Source organism: Pararge aegeria, chromosome 22 (assembly GCF_905163445.1).
Source record: "Pararge aegeria chromosome 22, ilParAegt1.1, whole genome shotgun sequence".
NCBI classification, from domain to species: Eukaryota; Metazoa; Arthropoda; class Insecta; order Lepidoptera; family Nymphalidae; genus Pararge; species Pararge aegeria.
The window spans coordinates 11,546,661-11,559,087 of NC_053201.1; the positions used below are offsets into that span (position 1 = coordinate 11,546,661).

The 12,427-nt window shown below is 36.3% G+C and overlaps 1 protein-coding gene across 1 annotated transcript in view; it reads right to left on the reverse strand.

Annotated features, from left to right (window-relative positions):
- Positions 1-2,355: 2,355 nt before the first annotated feature.
- Positions 2,356-12,427, reverse strand: part of LOC120633985 — an 84,928-nt gene continuing 74,856 nt past the window's right edge. Inside the window, exons 5-12 of the mRNA XM_039904423.1 lie at positions 12,312-12,372; positions 7,759-8,021; positions 6,798-6,966; positions 6,124-6,281; positions 5,293-5,389; positions 4,323-4,426; positions 3,010-3,068; positions 2,356-2,492 (exon numbers count right to left, since the gene is read on the reverse strand). Of these exons, the coding sequence (XP_039760357.1) occupies positions 2,366-2,492; positions 3,010-3,068; positions 4,323-4,426; positions 5,293-5,389; positions 6,124-6,281; positions 6,798-6,966; positions 7,759-8,021; positions 12,312-12,372 (1,038 nt within the window). The 3' untranslated portion in view covers positions 2,356-2,365. The remainder of the gene's footprint in view (positions 2,493-3,009; positions 3,069-4,322; positions 4,427-5,292; positions 5,390-6,123; positions 6,282-6,797; positions 6,967-7,758; positions 8,022-12,311; positions 12,373-12,427) is intronic.

Below are 12,427 nucleotides of genomic sequence, written 5' to 3' on the forward strand. Positions count from 1 at the left end.
TGAAAACAATATTATATTTGGTTAACATTTTTGTACTTAGGTACATAACATTATTTGAAATCACTACTTTCCTTACTAATTTAACTATGTATTTACCTACTCATTTTATACATAGGTATATTGTATATAGGTAGGTACTTGAGTTGATATAATATAACAACTTGAACACTATCAAACCTTATGAAAACTGATGACTGATGGTACTACTGGTAATGCTTGTTTAGGACTACGAAATTGAATTTTACTGATCTTGGAATTACTTGATGATAATTAGGTTGGGGCACGCGTGTCTAGAAGACATCTGATATAATTACATTAGTGCTCTATTTACATATAAAACTTAAGTGGCAGGAAAAACAGGTGATAAAAGGGCGTTTCACACCTTTATGCCTATATATTACCATGTTATGAGTATACAACGAATTAACTGGTTTGTATACTCATTGTGAGTATCGGCGCGCAAGCATAGATAAGAAGAGCCAGCATACAACTGGCGTCGCGGGTAGTGGGGGGATGATCTCCGCCCCGCACCCATTTTTTCCCATGTTCGGCGCCTTAGTCAACTCACTATGTATCTACTCAGTAGATCATGTGACTTTACAATACAGGGGGATTTATTAATCGCATAAATCAGTGTTATTATGAAATTACAGAAAAACATTTACTTCCCAAAAACAAGGATTACAATTCTGAAACAACAGCGTCAACTATAATTGTAGATTTTTGTACTCCCCAGATTGTATTTAAAGTCACAGTTCTGCTAAAATTATAAAATGGCAGACAATAAATGGGTCGAAATATTTGAGGCCCTTTAATAATACACGGGTGCCGATCCTGTAGCCCATACACCTGTAAACTGAACTAAATTCACAAGTCTAAAAATAGTGCTATATTTTTCCATAACAAACATAGTAAAAAGGAAGGCACTTATTTTTAGGCTAGCTACTTTTTAAAAATTTTTTTAGAGAGAAAACAGTGGCGTGCACTTTGTACATCCATAAAAGCACTGCCTTCCCTAAAATTGTGCCACATTGGAGATGTCTCTTAAAAAGTTCAAAGTTTGTATTAAATGTAAGCTGACAGAAAAGTCCTATTATAGTATAAAGGACTACGTAATCCATAAAAAAGCTTGGGTGTGAATTATTGCTCTAACCATTTACGAATTTTTAATAACAATGTGAGATGGTGATAACAAAAAAAAACATCCGGCTAAGTTTTTTGTGGGCTTCTTCTTAGACCAGGACGCGTTTGGAACCCCCGTAGCTTTAGTTTTAAGTATACGAATATGGTTATCGCCATCATCTCACTACCGTGTAATTCTCATATTCGCATCAAAAGTGCCACCTATAAAGGTACTTGAATAAAGATATTTTTGACTTTGACTTCGAAATGGATATATATATAACTCGATTTTGGATAGAAATTTGGCTTAACAATTATTCATTGTAAAGTCAACATCTCCTGAGGATCTGTGTGGTGTGGAGTATACGGATTGAAGAAATTATAACTAACACCATACAGATTCTCCTGCTGTTAGCGGAGTAGGATAGCAAATTGTGTTTAATTTTCATTATATATATATATAACTCGTATAGTAGGAGGATTTTTGTCAACCGACCCGCTGTAGGCATACCCTGGTAAGAAGCCGAGTGCACGCCACTGAGAGGTAAACCATCGTTATAAACAGTTTGCAGGGCATACATGAAACTCTCCTTACAAATTGCCGACCTGGGTTCATCAACATAAATAAATATACTACGACAATACACACATCGCCATCTAGCCCCAAAGTAAACGTAGCTTGTGTTATGGGTACTAAGATGACTGTTGAATATTTTTATCAATAATATACATAAATACTTATAATATACAGATAAACACCCAGACACTGAAAAACATTCATGTTCATCACACAAACATTTACCAGTTGTGGGAATCGAACCCACGGCCTTGGACTCAGAAAGCACGGTTGCTGCCCACTGCGCCACTCGGCCGTCAAACGTCAACATGAGCATAGGTGTTAATTAAAGCCTCATTTGTCTATAATAACACCGGCAATCACATTGTTCAGACACACTGCATTCAGTGGCGTGCACTTCATACATGCACAAAAGCACTGCTTACCCTAAATTGAAATATACCTCGTCTAGGAAGAGGATTTTTGCTATTTTATGCATTTTTCCCGCTGTATGCATACCCTGGTAAGAAACCCAGTGCACGCCACTGACTGCATTGCAACTATGCTGCTTACCAGAAATAAACATCAGTTATCTACTAAGTTCAGTTTAGAGATTCGTGTACAACAGAATTTACATCTCAATCTATCACTTCCTAAGGCAAACTTAGAATAAGGGTATGATATAATCTAGAAGAGATGTCGGAGGTGTCTGGAAAGGGGTCCACGGGTAAGGTCTCGTTCACTCATAGAAGGCACTCTCGGTTTTTGATGTGGCACGATAGCACTGCCCTCCACTGCAAGGCCGTTACGTGCTCTGAAAATACGGGTTAGTTATGGTATATCCAGTTTTATTTGGGTTGGTATAAGGTGATGAGCTCATATAAAAGCGGTGACGGTTTCACTTTCGAAGCGCCAAGTTCGAAACCCAGCACGCAACTCTAAATTTCTGAGTTATGTGCGTTTTCAGTAATAAAACCATCACTAGCTTTAAGGCTGAAGGAAGACATTGTGAGGAAACCTGCATGCCTGAGAGATCTCCATAATGTTATCAAAGGCATGTTAAGTCCACCAACCCACACTGGGCCAGCGTGGTGGGCACCGGCCTAAACCCTTCTCATTGCGGGAGGAGGTAATAGGTTCATATCATGATTATTTATTTATTTTGCTTTGCTCCCGACATGACATACAAAATTATTGCCGTAAAGCGCTTGTAATATTATCTATAATATTTTCTGTATCTTTGTCATTCGTAGCATCATTTTTATCATATTACAACTTTTCTTCGATCTATTGCTGCGTGTATGTGTGTGCGTATTTAATAAAATAATTACCTTATCGGCGTAGGTTCGTCTTCCGGTAGCCAACAGTGCAGGGAGTACCCTCGCCGCGTCTGAAACAACCGCCTTCTAACATTGGTAAACAATATCTTGAAACAAGTGTGTACAACACTATTTTGTGACACCAAAAAAGCTTAGAATTAGCAAATTATAATGACACATCTTTCCCCCTAATTAATAAACGTGGCGTAACGTCAGAATAGTTAAGCAGTGATGGAGAAAGCTATGTGTTAGGTAAAAATAAAGCCCTTTCAAATAATGTCACACTTGGCTGAGTACGGCCGTTATCGTATGGATCGTGTAAATATAGTAATATATAAATATGTAATAAATATTATATATGTAATAAACGTCAGTAAAAATATAAGTGCTACAAAAATAAATCACTAACGCCAGATACTACAATTTGCTACCTGCTTACGCGCGGTTTATGAGTCGTAGTAACTAGGGCTGGCTACCGCTCTTTAAAATATACAACGTGTAACCGAATTACGAAATACTGGTGAAGGGTACATAAGTATATTTCATAGTCAAAGTCAAAGTCAAATATTTCTTTATTCAAATAGGCACATAGCTCGCAGAGTGTGTTGATGGCGATAAATAAATTCGTCAACTTAAAACTAAAGCTGCGAGGGTTCCAAATCCATGCCCTGATCTAAGAAGAAGCCCACAACAAACTTAGCCGGTTGTTATTTTTTTTATCACTATCTCACATTGTCCTTTAAAAAATAATTAAAGAAGCAACCTGGTTAGAACAATAATTTACACCCAAGCATTCTTATCGTTGACGTAGTCCTTAATACTATAATAGGACTTTTCTATAAGCTTATGTTTAATACAAACTTTGAACTTTTTCAGAGACATCTCCAATATATCAATCAACTGGTAATTTATTGTAAAATTGTATACAATTTCCTTTAAATAAATTACTTATTTTATGTAGTCTAGTATATTGCACTGCAAGTTTATTTTTGCTTCTAATGATAAAAATAATTTGAATTACTGCAGTCACATTTTCTCTTAAATTTAGATATATTTTTGTGAACATACACATAAGGAATCACACCCTGTAAAAATTATTGAAACAAAAGAAGGGTACTTATTTTATTTTTCCTGTTTACTTATGACAACACTATTGAAGATAAAAGACCGACACGTGCATCTTACTTACGCTACGCAACGCGTACATAATAAACTGGCAGGAGTCAATTGTATCTGATTTCTTTCCATAAAAACTAGCCATGCCTTTGGTATATAGCGCATCGACTATACTGAGCATAACTTTATGAGCAGTTTAGAACTCCTACCTTGACGGAGCTTCGGGTTTTACTGCGCGAGGCGCGGTATGTATGCAAATCAGGTAGAAGATCCGATGACTTCTTGACACTCTTCGATGCAACGATTGAAGAGTCTGAAATAATAGAAAAATAGACTTATGCGATAAACAAAATTGTAATAGTAGTAGTTTTTATATCTTAAAATTTATGTTGAACTGAGTGCCCAGTGAGATATTGTCTTTCTATTGGAGCACGTGGAATTAACCACAATTTGTATGAAATGAAAGAGCGCCATCTAGTGAGAATAACTTCACGTCCTTTTCATATTTAGATATTTTACCTACATGAAAAATATGAATATTTTTTACTTTTCTATTGCCATTAGGAAATTTTGTTAAGGATTATTTTAGGTCGGGCCCTAATCTTCCTTTCAAAATTATCTTGTATATGTAAAAAATGGATTTAGGTCAGACACTCTTAATACTATATCATCAATCAATATATAGCCTATAACAGTCAAATGCTGGACTAAAGGCCTCTCTCAACGGAAGCGTTATCTTATAATCACAACATGGCAGTCGATGTAGTAGTTACACAGAGGACGCAGCTGCCCGTTCTCCGTTATATTCCCTTAGTCGCCTCGTACGACACCCGCGGGAAGACGAGTTGGCCACTTATTTTGATCTGCCTCGGCCAGATCTCGCATCTCGTTATCATGAGATATCTGCATGCTATTACTATCCCATGTGACAGCAAACTACTGTTACAGTAAATTTATAAAGTGGGTAAATAATTAAACTTTTGATATTCATGACATTGAGTTGGTGGGTATTTTAATATAAATATGACTGCATTATCGATGCACCTCAGTCCTGCATGGACTCGAACGATGCAAAGATCGTCGTTACCTCCCGGTGTTTTAGTCGTTTATCATCTCGCATCTCGTCATCATCAGATATCTGCACGTTATTACTATCTCATGTGACAGCAAACTACTGACCTGAAGCCTCCTTCTTCACGGTGAGAGTGAGTCTACTTGCGTCGTCCAAGACACGCCGAGTACGCCCTCCCTGCGAACACTGCGCACCGCATTCCACCTGCAACGTTATTCAAGTTGAACCATTCAAACGAATTTATAGACAGATGAAAACCTTACAGCACGACCAAAATACTCAGGAGATATTTACGTACAGCACGGCTTGCATGGGAAAGAGACATTTTTCTTCCAGTGGAAAGGACGAAATAATATCTTCACCCAGTGCTTCTCCCCCATTTTTTTCAATTCTTCGAGCATTGGCGTACAGAAGATCCGCTGTCATTTTATACTACAGAATGAGTCCGCTTAATGATAACCGGGAGAAATTTCTGCTTTTGCCAGGAGATGTTATTAATTTCCTTGTCAGGGGATATAATTTTTGTCTTCTGCCTACGTGCTGCTAAAGCACGGCAATAGAGAATAGCATAAGTTTACCCCCATTTATTATTACTCGTAGGTATTTATGTTATTTGGATATTATCTCCACGCATGCCGTAGTATAAAATAAAGTATGAAACCAGAAAAAAAATCTTCTCTTTTAATCTTATAAACTAGCGGTTTTAGCGGCCTGCAATTCTTCAATTTCAATTTTTTTTCACTTTCTGAAACTGTTGATGGAGAACACGGATTTTACGAGTTGCGATAACATTACTTGGCCAATTTGCAAATTGCCAAACAATATAAACGCCTCATTATATAGGAGCTGATGGTGAAGTATACGAAGAACACCTCAACAACGTCCCTGCATCGTTTACAAAAACTAAGACACCAAAAGTTATGGAGGTAGGTACTCACGGCGCGGGGGCAAGAAGGTGGTGGTGGTTGCGGCTTGGCCTGCGGGGTCAGCGTGGGCGCAGTAGACCGGCGATACGGGTCAGGGAAGCGCAGGCGCATCTCCACATCGTTGGGCAGCGCCGCTGGGCATGAACCCGCCACCGTTACTGCCCATTCCCCTGCGGTCACAACAACATCAAACCATTAACAAAGCACAGGTCTCCTTTCAGAATGAGAAGGGTTCAAGCCGTAGTCCACCACGCTGGCCAAGTGAAGATTGGTAGTTTTTTTTTTTTTATAGGATGGGGCATCTATGAAATCTATAATAATTTTTTTTTACAAGCTTCTGAAACTAAACTAAGAAACCTTGTATTTCAGCTTCAGTACCTTCACCCCGTCGGCTTTTTGATTATTTTTAGCTTAAATATTATACACACATGCAGTTGTAATTACTTAATAATAATAGGATATATAAGTATATATAGGGCTAATTAACTTTTTATTCTTTTTTTCACTTCATAGTCTCATGCCACGTGACCGTTTAAAGGTTAAAAATGTTTTTTTTACATAAGTTCTGTCGAAAGCCTTGGCTGTAATGCTTTGTAGGTTTTTATAGGATGGGGCATCCAAGAAATCTTAAATAATTATTTAACTACAAGCTTCTGAACCTTTTGTGAAAGAAGCCTGGTCCTCACCTGGCGGTGCGGCCCGTCGTCGCCTGCGTCGTGCAGTTAGCCACGCAGGCGCTAGAGAGCAAAGCAAGCTGCCACTGGACTCGCTTGAACTCCACATCTCTTCCGCCCCATCCTCCTCACTCCTCCCGTACGCGGCCTTCTGTACTCGCTCCTTCTTTTGCGACTCGACCTTGATATGTTTTATAAAGAACATTCCCTAAATGTGATTTGTTATGGTCCGCGTAAATCAGGTTCTTATCAATAGCCTGTTGAAGTTCACTGCTGGACTAAAGGCCTCTTACAACAAGACGGTTTGCCTAAAATCACCACGCTGTGGTTTGTGATCGCAGTAGTTTTCTGTTATAAACCTTAGTCGCCTTGTACGACACTTTCGGGAAGAGGAGGGTTGGTGACATCTGTATTCTGATCTACCGCACGGCAATTAATAATTTCTTCAATCTTAATACAACACACCACGCAGTTCTTTTGAAATGCACGTTTTTCTGCCAAACTGTAGCGTCCTAAGGAGATTCTGACTTTACAATGCACAATTTCTAGCTAAGCATTGAAGACGACAATTATACACTGTGAATTAACACTGAAATTGTACACTGTCATTTTCAGGAGATGTTGATCTCCTGAAAATGCCCAGGTGGTGAAGTGAAACGTGCGAGGAGTTATAAAAAAATACCCAAACCAGCGAGCTTACTTTGTCCACGTCATCCTTAGCTACAGTTTTTAGTTTCTCTCTCTTATAAGGGTAAAGTCCTGTTCCTAGCAGTAAGACATTTATAAATTAATAAGGCTTATACCTGATGATTAAAAAAGTTAAAAGGTAAGAGGCATTTAACTAATTTCTGTACGATTACAATACGTTAGTACTATTATCTATTATGTGCTATTAATCTGATTGCGACATTTGCTCCTGTTTTTTGAGAAGTTCAGTCTATGTTTCATCTATAAAAAGAAAAATGCTACTTACCTTAATTTCATGCTTGCCCCGTCTTCCTCCGAACACATCTTTGACTCTCGACCGCTCTTTCCTCCGATCTATGTCTCCAATGGAAGACACTTCCTCCGAAGAGCGTCTTTCAGAACCCACCAAGTTTGACCCAAGAAGTCCGTCCTGTTTCTTCCCACGTTTAAGCCGAAAGAGAGGATTCACTGTCTCACTCTCGCTGTAACCACCTCGCAGACGTCTAGTAGGCTCGTGCTGTGACGTTACTGATGAACGTCTTGTTGGACCTTGGGACATATAATAAGTATCTAATAGCACTTAGTGGCGTATCTGAAGATTTAGCCTGGTCCGATAAGGACGTAAAAATACCTAATGCATTAAATAAATAATAGTCAAAAGCTTGTTGATTACAATGATGATAATAATGAAAACAAAACTGATACATTTACACAATACTAGATGTGCACGTTCCTTTCTTCCTTCCCCACAGCCCACTAATGATGTAATTTACGAAACCACACTCTGGTTTCAATACTTCTTACTATATAACATTTACAAAAATAACTATTGTATCATGTTGTACTGAATTCCATTATTACACTGTTTTCATCATAACTCCGTCAAATGTTAACTGATTTAAATGATTATTTATGTACTGTTTAGGTTATACTATCAGTATAGTTTTGCCCAAATTTCGTGAAAATCTGATGAATGTTATTGGAGATATAGGACAAAACTCCTCAGCAGTCAGCAGCAAACCCTTAACAATGCATTAACAATACTGAATACCTAAAGAGTTGCCACATTTATGAGGACTCCAGTGCTAGGACTAAATAAAAAGTTTTAGAAACTGTCTTGGTTAACCTTAATACGGAGCAACAAACAATACGATTTCCACTCCTCCTGTAACGATTACTATTTGTTAGTGATACGTGCTACGACTGATGGATACCAAATTATCTTTCAAATTTCTAAGACCCATCCATTTCCTGACTTAGGTAAACGTTGCGTACCCAGCGCTATCAACTTATATATAGTGCTGCTGTTATGCATTATTTGCAGTCATTTGTTATAGAGAAATTAAAGTATTTTAAATAAGGCAAAGCGTGTTTACGTGATTGAAGAAGCAGATACACTTTTCACCCACACCTTAGTGGTTTCTTTAAACATGTTAAAATTCTATCTGTACTTAATATATTTTATCCAGTTCGATCGATAAAACTTTACGTTTGGTATTCAATTTATTGAGGTAGGAGTAGACTATGTAGCAGACCGCTGCGTTTCGTCATTTACGCGGGCGAGGCCGTAGGGCACATCTAGTAGAAAATAAAATTATCTTGTATTATTTACCCGGCTAAGTTTCATTTACCCGGCTAAGTTTTTTGTGGGCTCTTCTTAGACCAGGGTGCGTTTGGAACCCTCGTAGCTTTAGGTTTAAGTTGTTGAACGAAGTTATCACCATCCCCTTACAATGTAAACATATATGTATGAACGCTTCATAAGTGCCTGTGATAGGCCTACATGAATAAAGAAATTGAATTGAAATATTCCGCAGCTTACATACACACCTACGCATGGATCGGGACGTCCCAAAATTAAAGAACATTCAACATATTCCAGTGAATTTAAATAATTGCACTATACAAAATGTTAATTACTACTACAGTAAATATTTTTTTCATACACTCTTAATTTATTTGTATATACTCAGAAATGGATGATATAAGGTTACTGACTTACTAGGCAGTTTTAATGTTAACAGTAAGCTTACTGTTTCACAATCTTTTTTAGAGGATTCGTATTATGGATGTAAATAAAGTCTTCTATGCATATTCTGATAACTAGGAATTAAAACACCAATGTGATAGTATTCCAAGTTCCATCCCATATTGCTGTTTCAATACCCCTTTATTGTACAACAGTTGAATAAATAACTAAAATTTAGTTTTGGCCTCTCGTTTCTCTTGTTGATCGAAAAACATAACGTGTTAAATTAACAATTGTGAGTATAGATTCGGTTTTTAAAAGTAACTTAAGGCTTCCTTATGCCACAAACTGTTAAAATCTTACTGATTATTCTTTATCTTCTGTTTTGTAGTTAAAAAAGTAATATATATTTAAGACTGCTTCAAAACTTGACGGCCGACTGGCGCAGTGGGCAGCGACCCTGCTTTCTGAGTCCAAGGCCGTGGGTTCGATTCCCACAACTGGAAAATGTTTGTGTGATGAGCATTAAGTGTTTTTCAGTGTCTGGGTGTATATGTACTTTCTAAGTATTTATGTATATATAATTCATAAAAATATTCATCAGTCATCTTAGTACTCATAACACAAGCTACGCTTACTTTGGGGCTAGGTGGCGATGTGTGTATTGTCGTAGTATATTTAAAACTGAATAGGCTTTGGATATGCCACACTCTAAGTTTTTACCCGATTGCACTAAAAAGAAATAATAAGCAGAATGTTATTAGAAAAATGTAAATTGTCGGTGATCCTTAATATATAGTGGATGAAGAAAATCACTGCAAGCGTGCGGCATCAAAACTCATCACTAAAGTGAACTTGGGCTGCTTCAAATAAATAAAGCTGTTGCTAAAACTAATTTCATAAAATAAAAATATATTGAAAAAACTTTTCTTTTTTGTAGCTAAAAGGACCGTGACGTTTTGCGACCTAAATAACAGCTCAACCATAGACTTCTTTTTTTTTAAATTATAACGGAGCTTCAGGCCCTAATCTGAAGCAGATAAGATCAAGCATAGTTATTGCACAGCTGCGCAGTTTTCGATAGCATAATGTTATGGTTTTACCTGCACAAGTCACCCTATGTGGTAACTAGGGTTGCCAACCGTACTACAATAAATATATTTTTTTTTATTTACTTATATTTTATTTATTTATTGGGTCTATCTGCGATTTCACATAAATAAAAACAATATTAGTTATCATATATACATTACACAGAGTATGCAAAACCATTTTAAGGTAAACACTACATGCTAATTTCGCTTATGAACTAATAAATTGTGAAATTTGGCATTAGATATGCTTTATTTTTGGTCTGCGTAGTATAGTTTGTCATGTTGAAGACATTTTAGTACGCAATATAGGTACTTAAGATAAGTTGGATTGATCATTCTTTATTTAAAAAAAAAAAATAATAAACACTTTTATTTATAAAATACATATTTGTTTATTTCTTACTCTTTCCAAACATTTCTTTAAGGTGTTCCAAATTAAAAAATGTTACCGCAGAAATATTGGCAACCCTATTGGTAGTCCAAACACAGCCTTTGTCTAAAACGCTCTAAAAATAAAACAAAATAAAACTACAGTCTAATTTCCATAGATTTTTATTCAGACCACAAAAATATATTCTATTCTACAATAGTGCTTGCATGTGCCTCTTGAAATACTGTGACGTAACAATATAATAACTTTGGTGTTTGAAATCGTGATATACAGAGTGATTCATCGAAATGAAACAGTACTTAGTAACTTCGAATCGAATAACAAAACTGTTAAACTGTATTCGTTTTAATCGATTTTGTTAAGAGAAATGTTCATTTCTATTATCAGTACTTAAAATACTTTGCTCTTGTTAAATGCTTTAGTAATAAAGCACCAATCTAATACCTCACTCAAACAAAGCACCCTGTATTGCTATCTTACAAATACAATATGATATGGAACGTTACTACCGTTTGACGTAAGCGATGTTGCACGACGCGACGTAAAGAAATGCTCTAATTGCTGTTACAAGTGCAAGAATGCGGCAAGAACCGTGATTATATCGCGAACGAGAACGTTTTTGACATAGTAAGATTAAAGAGATGTGCACGTTCTCAATCGTCGAATCGTTTTCGAATAAGTAAACGCCGTAACAAAAGATTAAAATTGATATAGAAATATTTTATTATATATATATTTTAAATATAAATTTTTCGGAATCAGATTAAGTTCTCCTTATTATTAAACCAAACAGCTATTTCCGTGGTATATTTGAAAAATAAAAATCATTAATAAGACTTTCCACGTTCATTGTTCGTTATTCGAAAACGAGTCGACGATTACGGGCGTGCAAACCTCGTACTAAGTGTAAAGACTTGCGACCCACAAAAATTAAAACATTTTAAAAACCTTCTATAGATTAAAATTGTGCTGTCTTACTTGATTTATGTATAACACTGGATATTGATACATATTTAAATTTACTTGTTTAGCTAAAAGACAGCTTTCCGAAAACGAGACTATAAATTCAGTCTAAGAAACTGTTGTGTCAAAGATGGGGAATAATTTAAAATTTTCTTTACACACTAATTAACCTTGCTGATAAACTATAAATAGAGGTGAGTGACACAATGATTTGTCTTCTTCCGAATTTTTAATTATGGACTATTATAGAAAGAGAGATATAATTACTATTAAACTCCATTTTTATTAGTGCGGCCATAAGTATGTTTTAAATTGTCATAAAGAGCTAAAAGATCGGATATTTCAATGCTTGCTACATGTTACTGAAAAACAATTTAAATTTCAATAAATAATTAACTAAAGAAAAAAATGTGATGCATTACTAGACACCCTAAATCCATTGCGACTGATGCGGTGATATCTATCTCTTGCTATTCGCTCTAGCTAAAAACAATCGAATACGTTATAAATTCTATCATTTTTTCTCAACATAGGACAA